Source organism: Vitis riparia, chromosome 2 (assembly GCF_004353265.1).
Source record: "Vitis riparia cultivar Riparia Gloire de Montpellier isolate 1030 chromosome 2, EGFV_Vit.rip_1.0, whole genome shotgun sequence".
Lineage (NCBI taxonomy): Eukaryota > Viridiplantae > Streptophyta > Magnoliopsida > Vitales > Vitaceae > Vitis > Vitis riparia.
In genome coordinates, this window is record NC_048432.1 from 2302890 (window position 1) to 2315339 (window position 12450).

A 12450-nucleotide genomic window follows, 5' to 3' on the forward strand; every position below is an offset into this window, starting at 1 on the left:
AGCAAGATTAGGCTTGTAAAAATCATATGCATGTGACATATGACTTCCCCTCAATTTGCTTTCAAATGCAATAGGAGCATCAGGCCCTACTAGCATAGCAATAGCAGCTGCTCCTCCAGTAGGCCTAGCTGGTCCTGTTACATAAACCTGATAAAGGAAACCTCCAGTAAGGAATAGAACATTGCTAGCTTATAACAGAGGCCACAGGTTTTGCAAAGCAATATTGATGGTTATTGTTAAAAAAAATCCAATGTTAAATTTAGAAATGTAGAAGCAGCATTCGACATTTCATTCAGTTTCACAGTAACAAAAGCCAAAACCAGGCAAACCATAATTATTCTAAAACATTCAACATACAATGCAGTTTCTTACTGAAAAAGTCTCACTCAGAGAGACTCAAGGGTGATTCAGTAAGTTTTATGTCCTTGAAATTTAGAGCATGGCATACACAAACACTAAATCATTTTAGACAGAAATTTCTTTCAAGTCGCCGTTGCAATCATGGACTCCAGTTACAGCTTGCTGCCACATTAGAGCAAGTGTCAGATTTATGGGAAAGAATGGGGCAGGAAGTGGAGTTCAGTGTGCAATTCATCACCTGAATGCATGACAATGTATACTGCACATCAGTTCTTGATATTTGGTGGTGGAGCACAACTCTAATACTGAGATAACAAGTTACCAATATCAGTTTCATGTTCAAGATTTTTTATTACCTCATAAATCTTGAAGGTTGATCAATAGAAAAATAAAATATCACATTGCATGAACCTGGATTCTGATCCACAGAATATGCTAAATCCAGAACTTTTGGGTGCTTAATTTGGAAGTGAACTCCAAGCTAAAAGGGTGACAAACTCTTTAGCAGCTTTCAGAGGGCACTTGTGCTGTTATGGGTGAAAATTGCGTTTGTTCTAGTCATGGGAGCTCATACATTATAAGTTAAGTCAATCACAATCCTAGAAATAATTTCCACAAAAGAACAGTAAGATTATGTATAAGAACCAGAACTACTGATTCACCACCGAAATTCTGCCATATCTTTGTTGATAGAGGTTTGAGATACCCATCAAACAATGGTTATAAGGATGGGTTGCAGAGGATAAAAGGACGCTTGTATTAGGAGCTCTTTTAAATACCTAATAAAACTTCTTCACATTCTCAAATGCACTGCCTTTCACTTAACCTCACAACTCTGGAAACCAACCATGCAAGAGCTTGCTGGTATGTATGAAGTTCATTGGAAATGAAAATTCCATGGTTTCAAACTTCTGTTAACTGGTCAATACTAGTTGGATAAATTCCATTAGTTTGAAGCGCCTCTTCACTTCAGGGACAGGAAATACTATGTAAAAAAATTTATGAATCTCAGATGATATTTAAGGACTGAGACACACCTCGACGAGCTCTCTGGCATCATAAGCACGCCATGTTCTTGCAAGTACTTGCATAGTTTTTCTGCCATGATGTTTGAGCCCTCCACTATTTCAAAATATACCTGATTGTAAGAAGCATAAAGTCACTACACTACTTGCTCAAAGTCTATTTATGAATGAAGCCACAAAATAAGAACCAGTATGAAATTACAAATAAACCAAGCTAAGACATTAGAATGTTTAGATAACTATAGTCGTTTCTTATGTGCATAATATTGCATAGATCCACAAAATACAATTGCTCACACACATAGGAAACATTACACTGGTGAGGCTCAAAATTTTCTAACAGTAACAAAATAATGTTGCATATCTATGAGCCAATCAATTTTATTTTAGAATACCAAACAGAGTAAAATAAACTAGCAATACCAAACATCCGGATCTCCATCTTGAAAGACATGCTTAACACTTACCCTTCTATTTCAATACAAAATAAACATCATTCTGTCATTAATTTTTTAAAGTATCATTGCCACATCAATGAGATGCACCTTTTAGTGATTGATTCCTGAGTAAAGTATATTTCAAAAAACAAAACAAAAATAAAATAAAATAAAAATCAGCAGATCAAATCCACATGAAATCTAGCAACTGGGATCCATATTCTGATCAACTAAGCCAAAATCCAGGTTCATTTGAGAATTTGTACCTTCCTTTTCAACGCATTGTTGGCTTCAATTAGCATATGTTCCTGCACCCACATTTCCTTACAAGGACTCTACCTTGCAAGTCTTGAACTTGATTGTAAAGAATGTGGTTCTTAGTTACAACCATGGTAATTAACATCATAGAAGACATGCCAAAATATAATATCCAAAATTAAAATATATCCATAAGCTTAACAACATTGAAAAAAAACAAAAAAAAGACATTACAAAGAAATTGTTAGCAAAAAAGAAAGAAAAAATGTCTCTAACATCATCTTAAGTAAAAAATCTAAAGCACAAGTAAATCATCATTTTCATCCATCATTGTGAGTTGGGGCTGTGAGTCATGAATTGATGAATCACCTAGTAAAAAAAAACACCAACAAAAATATTAGAAAACTTTACTAAATATTTTAATAAAAAAATTCATAAAATTGATAATTATGTAAATCGGTTACCTTCTTTTTCCTTCCATAACCAACTTTGAGCACACATTAAGGCCTCCAAAGTATCTGGATGAAGCCTACTGCGATGTTTTGATACCACCCTACCACCCGTGCTAAAGGCTGACTCAGATGCAACTGTAGATACCGAAATAGCATAGATATCACGAACAATCTTCTGCAAAGTCGGATACTTTATACCATTTGTCTTCCACCAACTTAAAACATCAAAATTTGAATTCCTTGGCAGAATAGACTCCTCTAAGTAATAATCTAACTCCGACTTCGTATGACTTTCTCCAATGGTACTATGAACAAATAAGTCAAACTTTGAAAGAGGATCTTGTTCATCATAGTTTAACTCCAAAAGAGTTGAACCTGATGAAGTACCATAGGATGAAGTTTTTTGCCCCAAATTAGACTTTGATTGATACTCAGAAAGCAACTCATAACACATTCCACAGATTTTTTCTATCTCATTTGAAGCTTCAGACCCATACATTAGTGGAAAGTAAAACTCTAAAATCTTTATCTTGTATCTTGGGTCAAATATAGCTGCTATTGCCATCACAATATGACACCCACTCCAATACTTGTCAAACTTTTGCAACATACTTGATGCCATCGTTTTCACAACATCATTTGAGCATATCAACCAATCATACAATGCCTCTTTGATTTCGCACACTTTGATGAAGAAAGTATTTGCAGTGGGATAATTTCGTCCTGAGAACAACTCTGTTATGTTGTAAAACAATTTCAATCTTCCACATATTTCCTTTGCCATATTCCATTCTTCCTCTGATGGCACAACCATGTAGTATTTTTCACGTTGCTTCAAACGTGGGAACACATCTTTATATGTTATAGCAATTGATAACATCAAGTATGTGGAATTCCATCATGTCTTACAATCAAGACTTAACTTCTTATTGCATGGAATACGTAATTGGCGAGCTGCATCTTCAAACTTTTCCATTCTTGATGGGGTTGCTGACCAATATGCAACACTCTCACGAATTTTTTCAATTTCTACTTCAATGACATCCAAACCTTCCTTAACAATTAAGTTCAACACATGTGCCGCACATCGCATGTGGAAAATTTTTCCATTCAATAAGAGTGAATCGCTCAAACATAATTTCTCCACCAAGATATTGATCATTCTGTCATTACTTGAGCAATTATCCACAGTGGCTGTAGAAACTTTTCTATCCATATTCCAATCCAACAAGAAATCCATCAATACATCTGAAAGAACTTATTTTGTGTGTGGAGGAGGCACATAAACAAACCTAAATTAAGAATAAAGAATATCATTAACACAAACAATATCATTAAAGGATCAAATAAAAAAACACTTTGGAAGTTAAAAAAAAAAATAACACAACTAACCTTACAATATGATGGTGTAGTAACCAAGACTCATCAATGTAATGTACAGTGATAGCCATGTAGCCTTTCTTTTGATTTGATGTCCACATATCAGTTGTGATAGCAACTTTACTTTGAAGTTTCTCTAAGTAGCTAATCATCTTATCTTTCTCAACCTCATAAATCTTCATTATATCACCCTTAATCGTATTGCGGGAAACCATCTTAAACAAGGGTTGGAGACTAGTAGCAAATTCTCTAAACCCCACATGGTCAACGATTGAAAGTGGGTACTCATGCAATATAATTGCACGTGCAAGCTTCTCTCTTGAGATTTCTTGATCAAAGGTAAAACCACCAATTTGAACTTTTCCATGACTTTTTCTCTCTACTGCCAATAATTGTTGCCTAATATCAACATTTCTTCGTTTCATGCACCTATCTATGTGTACATGTAAGTGTTTTGTCCCATTCTTGCTATCGGCCTTAAGCTTTCCCTTACAGTGCTTACAAATAGCATAATCTTGTCCATCTTCTATGATTTTATCAAAATCATTCCAAACAACCGAAGTCAACTTTCTTCTTTTAGATACCAAGGTTCCATCAGTAGTTGAAGTACTGCCTGTAATTGGAGTTGAACCCGCACTTGGCATGGAAAAATTTTCCCCTTCTTCTGATGTCATTTTTCTTAATATAAAATAAAGTCTATAAGTAAAACATTCAAACCTAAATTAATAACGTAAAGCTTGGATAGGGCTTGAAGCAAGGGTTTAAAAGGCAAGATTGTATTTAGGTTAACCTCCAAGAATTGCAAGATGTCAACATAGTTTCCATTAATAGGAAAATAAATGTCATAGAAAAGCATCGAGGGCAGTGCAACCGAAAGACACATGCAGTTTATATGGACAACCCACAGCAAGTGAGAAGAAAATAAGAAGAAAATTAAAAAAACAGAAAACAAAGCAAACAAAAGCAAACAAAGAATATTCTAAAAAGTAATAACCAGAAAACAAAACAAAACATTCCAAGAATCATTATACAAATTATCATGAGGCCATGCAAATAAATTCTAATTTTTCAGGATTATCTCTTCCTTTAGATCCACCTAAGTTTTTGTGCTATCATAATATGGAAACAACAAGAATGCATAATTCCTCAATGCATTTCTAGAGTCAAACAAAATTAAACTTTCATATAACCAATAGAAAATAAATATTTCAATAATTAATGCTAGATTCCAATATGCTTCTCACATAATTTTTTATATCGACTTCATTTTTCTGTATGCAGGGGTTTTCCCAGCAGGAGTCTTGACTTTTTTTACTAAGATCCTCTGTTTTTTGGTTGATATAATTAAAATCATCTTTCTACTGTGAGAAATTTTCTCTGATCTTTGGGTAAAAGTATAAATAAGAAATCCAGGTCTTTATTATTGTGTAGGCCAGAGAGAGTGGAACAGCCATAGGTTCTGGTCTTGCTATATACGAGGCTGTATGTTACTCGTCTATCATGCCATCATACATCCTAAGAGCAGCATTAGAGAGCATGATATATATCACAGGCACAAATCCTATAAGCTTAAGATTTTAGGAAAATTGGTTGTCTAATAGGATATCATGGTTGTCCAATTGGTTATGTGGGAGGTTCAAATAGAACCTCAAATAGAAATGCTCTGAGAACATAGCTTAAAGGGCCTAAATATGGTCCACAAACAGCTACACTACTGTTGAAGACAAGATGGTAGCCAAACTACAATTGACAAAAGCAAAATAATGATACAAACAAAGGTTAGGTGACTCACATCTAACACTTGGTCATTTGAAATATTAAATTCGAGAAAGAAAATGCTTTTTAAAAACAAAAAATTGGTATCTACCTCCTCAAACTAATATTCTGAAGAGAGACTCATTGAGAGGTTTAAATATATTGAGATACTATTACTAATCAATTACAATTTAAGGGCTCTCTGGGAGTTCATTGCTATAATAATGCTCATATAGATCAGTCATGACAGTATGTGGAAGGACCAGTTTCTTTCTTTGTAAGCACACTGATTTTGACCCATTCTTTTTGGCTTTTTGTAACTGGTGGTTGGAGGGTCAACAACTCTATAGTTTATCAATTCTGTAGTGAGAATGCTAGTTTAGCAATTAAAATTTTAGTTTGTTAAGAAGCATTTTTTTTGTCAGGAAATTGAAGACTGATACTAATTCATTTTCTGCGATCTTTCAAATTCAACCAAATTCGTACAAGGTAAACTGGTCTTGTTGTTCCTGGAAGAAAAGATCTAAGATTTTCTAGGCAAGGCCCATGACAGCAAAAAATAAGCAAAAAAAATGAAGACATCATTCAACCAAAAAATCAACAAAAAATCTTAGATAATCTGAAACTGGAAATGGAAAAATCCTAAATCTCGTATCTCTTTCCCGAATTAGAAACGGAATACAACACCAAATCAAGGCATCATTCAACCAAAAAATCAACAAAAAATCTTACCGGTTTGTAGATACGTGAAGATAATAGTTGTGATTCTTGATTTCTTGTGAATATGGGATAAACAAGGATGAATCGAGAGGAAATGGATTTTCGAATGGATTATCTGATGGATTTCTCCCTTGAGTGGGAGGAAAAACCCTAGCGTCGCGCCGTCGACAGGAACGAAAACTGAGGGAAGAAGACTTAAAATGAGGATAGGAAGCTAATATTTATAAGTGGGGGGTAAAGTAGTAATTTCATATTCGGGGCGGGGCGGGGCGGGTCACATTATAACTACACTCGACCCCGCCCCGAACCCGATTCGGGTTTTTAAAAAAACCCTGAACCCGGCCCATCCCCGATTGCCATGTTCCTATACCCGTCCCAATAGGGGCGGGTCGGGGCGGGTGACCCGGGAAACCCGCGAAATTGCCATTCCTACTCTGAATAAATTGGGGAAAGTCTATATGTAAGAAAAGAAGAAAATGTTAACCGATTTCCTTTCCCATTTTTCTTATAAAAAGGGAGATGAATGTTTGGGGAAAGGGTATTCTAAAAGAGTTAATTTTTATATTTACCAATTTTTTCCTAGAAAACTAAACAAAAAGAAAATTATGTCAACTTTCCTTGCCTTTTTTTCTTTTTTTCACTTGTTATTGTTTATTGGAGTACTAGAACCGAAAAAACAAACAAACATAAAAAGTGATAAATAATTGAGAAAAGCGATAAAATTATTCATCGTTTATTTTTATTCCTTTTTGAAAATCTATTGGTTCATAAGTGATAAAAAAAAAAAAAAAAAACAAAACAAAAAGATGAAGGGTGTTTGTTTTTTTAACTTTTTATTGAAAACAATTTGCTTTAAGATTTTAAGGCTCTATTTGGCAATTGTTTTTAAGAACAGTTTTCTGTTTTTTAGAACAAAAAAAAAAAAAAAAAAAAAAACTGAAAAACACGTTTGATAATTAGAAATTGTTTTTTATTTTCTTTTCGTTTTCTAATATCAGAAAATAGAAAATATAGTGTTTTTCAGAAAACATCTTTTAGTTGTTTTTTGAAAGCTTTTTTTAAAGAATAATTATACAAACATATATAATGTTTAAAAATAAAGCTATGAACATAAAAATTATTTTTGGAACATATTTTAAAATATTAAAAATAGGTTTAAAACAATTTTAGGTTTCCAAACAAACTTCTTTTCTACAAAATTTTCAAAAAATGTTCTTAAAAACTATTTTTTCAATTTTTTTTTTAAAAACAGTTACCAAATAAGAACTAAGTGGTTTATTTTTAGTCATTGGTTGTGAAATTGATAATGTTTATTTTTTTGCTGAATAAAAAAAGTCAAAATATTTTATTTTTTCTATTCAATTAAAAGTAACATGTTCATATTAATCTACATAATTAAAGTAAACTATATCAACCAACATAATTAAAGTGAACTTGTTATCAATAGGTTTAGTTCAGTTATATTAATTAATATTAATAAATTGTTTTTAGTTGAATAAAAAAAGTCAAATATTTTGATTTATTTTATTTAGTCAAAAAATAAACACTACCTTTATACTTTTGAGCAATGTAATTAAAAAGGTAAATTATACATCCATTACTTTTTAAGTTAAATTGTTAATTAGAATCCAAACTTTGATCTCAAGTTTACACTTCTCTATTTATTTACCCCCCATTAGTTTAATCGAACTTAAGTCAAATGATAACTCAACATCAACAACCGCTCTATTTTTTGTGGTTTTTGAATGGGAACCCTTCTTAATCAATTAATGCATGGGCAGGTGTATGGTTGATATCTTGGTACGGCTTGCTGAAAAGTCCATGGTATCAAACATCATCGAATACAGACCACATATCTGTGGTCCAAGATATGTAAATGAAATACTTTCTACGTGGAATTTTGAGTCAAAATGGTCATTTTCTCATAGCTCATTTGAGTCTTTTTTTCAAATTGTTGTTCAAACTAATCCTTTTCCTCAAAAGAAAAAAAAAAAAAGAAAAAAAAGAAGAAAAAATTAAAAATGAAAACCATAGTTTCATAATCTTATTCAAATTTACACTAAAAATGCGATGTGGTTTTAGAATTGTAATGAAATTACATTTGAGAACGATAAATTTTGAATAGAAAAAGGAGAAAGAGATTATTTTGAACAAAAGTTTTAAAACATGTTTAAGAGGTACCAAAAGAACATGATATATATTGTGAACTTAACTCTATAAGCTTAAATTTTTAGGAAAATTAATATTTTAACATGGTATCAGAACTTCGTTTAACGAAAGATCATACACCCAAAATTCTACCTATTATCTAAAGAGTTGTTTGATTAAAGGGGTCATTGGGAACCCAATTTTGAAAATCTAACCCTTTATAATTTTTTGATCTCATTTTGATAAAAATATCCTTATTTTTTCTTGTAAAAATAACCCTTTCTTTTAAATGTAAATACTTGAAATGGTTAAGGGCATTTATGTCAAAAATAGATTACTCTTTGAACAAAAACATAAGAGGGGATAATTTACAAATACGAGGAGTATTTCGTCCCTTCTAACCAATTATTTTTTATCTAGACGGTGTCGTAGCTTCCAGGGACCTGGAGAGAAAAATACACGTGAAACACGATTAAAATCCTACCCCTTATCCGTGTCGTAGGTTGAGCAAAATGGTCGGCCACATTATTGTCGTACACTACAAATATCAGCTACCTTCTTCTCAAAGCAGACCATCACATAAACTCCTGCAATTTTCTCTTATCATTGTTTCTATATTCCATCAACAAACTCCTTGCCTGAAAGGACATGGCGTCGTCATCATCTCCTCTAGAATTCTCGGTTAAACGGTGTGATCCAGAGTTTGTTCGGCCTACAAACCCTACCCCACGAGAGGTGAAGCAGCTTTCTGAAATAGATGATCAAGAAGGCCTTCGCTTTCAAATTCCTGTGATAATGTTTTACCCGAACAATCCTTTAATGAAAGGAAAAGACCCTGTAAAGGTCATTAGAGAAGCTCTAGGTAAGGCGCTTGTATACTACTACCCATTTGCAGGCAGGCTGATTGAAGGGGATAATAGAAAACTCATGGTGGACTGCACCGGTGAAGGGGTCTTGTTCATTGAAGCCGATGCCGATACCACACTTGAGAATCTTGGTGATGCAATTCAACCAATGTGTCCCTGCTTCGAGGAGCTTCTGTATGATGTCCCTGGCTCCGGGGGAATTCTGGGTTCCCCTGTTGTCTTAATTCAGGTAAATATTCTTCATTATCAATAATATTTGGTAAAATAACTTAATCTTACAACTTAAAGTTATTTTTATTTAAATAATTTTAAGTATTAAATTAAAATACTTAACTCAGATGGTATTTGATTTTTTTTTGTTTTTTTATTAAACTTAATGTGGAATGTAATTTACTTTCACATTGTAGATGATTTGCTTTTAATTTTTTTTACTTATTACTTATTTTTTAATTTTTTAACTAAATAGAAAAAGCCAAAACATTTAGTTTTCTAAAATACTAAAAATAACTTTTTGAAACCACTTTTTGTAATAAATATTTTATGATTATTTTTATATATCTATAATAACATAAATATGAATGTTTTATAAATATATTTATTACTTAAAATTAATGAAAACAAATATAAATTAAAGTCAATTAGAATAAATACTAATAAAAATTAATGAGGATAAATATGTTAATTTGATGATTTAGAATAAATTTTACCAAATAACCTAATATTTAGATAATAAGTTTTAAGTTAACAACTTAAAAATAATTTAACTTAATAAACTTAAGTTATTAAGTAATAAGTATTAAGTTTAATGAGACAAATCATTGGATGTTGCTAAAGTATATATTGATAAAGAAATCTTGGTACAATGCAGGTGACCCGATTGAGGTGTGGAGGATTTATATTTGCATTGCGCCTAAACCACACAATGAGTGGTATTCCTGGCTTGGTCCAATTCCTCAACGCCATAAGCGAGATGGCTCAAGGTCTGTCTGTGCCATCTCTGCTGCCCATATGGCAAAGAGAGCTGTTAAATGCCCGAAATCCGCCACGAATAACCTGTATACATCATGAATACGAGGAGGTAACCAACACCAAGGGCACACTAATGGCCATGGACGAAAATAATTTGGTTCATCGATCATTCTTCTTTGGCCCCAAGGAGATAAGAGCACTTAGGAACCGACTTCCTGCAAGCCTCGGTGCCAGCACGACGTTTGAGGTTCTAACAGCATATGTATGGAGATGCCGCACAATTGCATTTGCAGTAGACCCTGATGAGGTTGTTCGCATTATATGCTCAATCAGTATGCGAGGCAAGCGCGGTTTCGAACTGCCTCCAGGATACTATGGAAATGCTGTTGTGACTCCAGCTTCAATTACTAAGGCTGGAATGCTATGTAAAAATCCATTGGAATATGCGGTAAGGTTAGTGAAGAAAGCCAAGGCGGAAATGAGTCAGGAGTACGTTAAATCAGTGGCAGATCTTATGGTTATCAAGGGCCGGCCCTCATTTATGCACCCGGGGAACTATATGGTTGCAGATGTCACGCGTGACGGGTCTGGAGAGATCGACTTCGGGCGGGGGAAGCCCGTCTATAGTGGGCTTGCTAGGGCTATATCTATTATTAGCTTCTGTGCGCGGTTCAGGAACAGCAAAGGAGAAGAAGGGAATGTCATACCTATATGCCTGCCTCCGCCAGTCATGGAAAGGTTTGAACAGGAGATAAAGAAAATGACAAAAGAGGAAGAGCCTGTTAGACTTATTACATCCAAGCTCTAAATTAAAGAGCATCTACATGGATTTTAAGAATTAAGCAGTTTAAATGTAGCAGGGTGCAGATTACTAGTGATAGGTGTTATATCAATAGTAGGCAATGTATCAGTCTATGACACTGTATTTGGCTTGAAGGCTCGAGTGCTGTTGAATTTTCGGCCAGTGTTTGCAAGTAGAAACATGTCTTGATAAACTCCATTTGTTTGGGGATGCATGCAAGCATTTATATCTCTTTTGAAGAGAGCTATAGGCTAGGAAGACAAAACGGCAGGTCTTCTTGGTGAATTTGTGTTTGTTATACCTTTTGAGAAATATTATCTTTATATGTAGTGTCAAAGTTCAAAGTTGTGGAAGGTATCTTGTTGATGATATATAGTGCAACTAGAAAAACACCAACCTTAAAATTTGAAGGCACGTTAGCATGAAACATCATTGCTAATTTATCCTAACCCTTCTCATGGAAATGCAAGCTAATGATGTGACTCAAACCCGGAGTTTAGGACACGACGAGTAGTCCGAAGGTTTGACATGAGAAGTAGTAATTAAGCTAACAAAAAAGTTTTAACTAGAAATTTATCTTTTCATAATAAAATCCACAAATTAAATTATGACAAATCTCCCAAAAAGTAGTAGTAAAGTGAACCATTAATACAAAAAATATCCATTTAAATTAGTCTCTTAGCTAAAGAAATAAACGGGTTTTTGAACCCTTCATACCCATGTCACTTTTTCCCAAAATCAAGTATACCTAAAAATATTTAATAAAAGGAGTGAACTTGAACGCAAATAAAGGATAGAGATCAAATATATTTATATTTAAAAAATGAAATAGAGAATGTTTGTAATATGAGCATACGAAATAAACTTGTATTACATGTGTTATTTTTCATAAAGTCTTAAATCATATATATTTTTTGATAAATGTGCATATATTAACAAATTTCTGGTACATTGTTAATAAAAGTGCCCAAGATAGTGAAACTTATGGAAGCAGGTAGCCTTAGATGTTCCTCACAGATTAGTGGGTAGAACCAAAAACAATCTAATGGTATACCATAGTGTGGACCCTCATTTTTCACGCACATTCCCGCTTAATGGCAAGACTTGCCTATTAGTGCAAAATTGATTTTCGTAAAAATTGGAGCTGCCACTTATTTTTGTTTATTTTTTAAAGGAAAAACAAAATAAGAAATAAAACCTTAAAAATGACTCCTTATTTGAAAAAACATGACTTCGAAAATCGAGTCCAAGTCTGGGGGTCAAGTTACCTATTGGGAA

General features: G+C 33.3%; 1 protein-coding gene and 1 long non-coding RNA gene across 2 annotated transcripts; one reads left to right on the top strand and one right to left on the bottom strand.

Moving 5' to 3' along the window:
* Positions 1–253: 253 nt before the first annotated feature.
* LOC117904386 lies at positions 254–1469 on the bottom strand. The gene is made up of 3 exons (XR_004649580.1): positions 1398–1469; positions 599–665; positions 254–522 (listed from the first exon to the last, which is right to left on the bottom strand). It is a non-coding gene; the product is annotated as an uncharacterized LOC117904386 (long non-coding RNA).
* A 7630-nt stretch (positions 1470–9099) lies between these two features.
* Positions 9100–11519, top strand: LOC117934029 (methanol O-anthraniloyltransferase-like). Its single transcript, XM_034855625.1, has 2 exons — positions 9100–9630; positions 10270–11519. Exons 1-2 carry the CDS (start codon positions 9184–9186, stop codon positions 11176–11178), a joined length of 1356 nt encoding a protein of 451 aa, XP_034711516.1. The 5' UTR covers positions 9100–9183; the 3' UTR covers positions 11179–11519.
* The last annotated feature ends 931 nt before the right edge of the window (positions 11520–12450 follow it).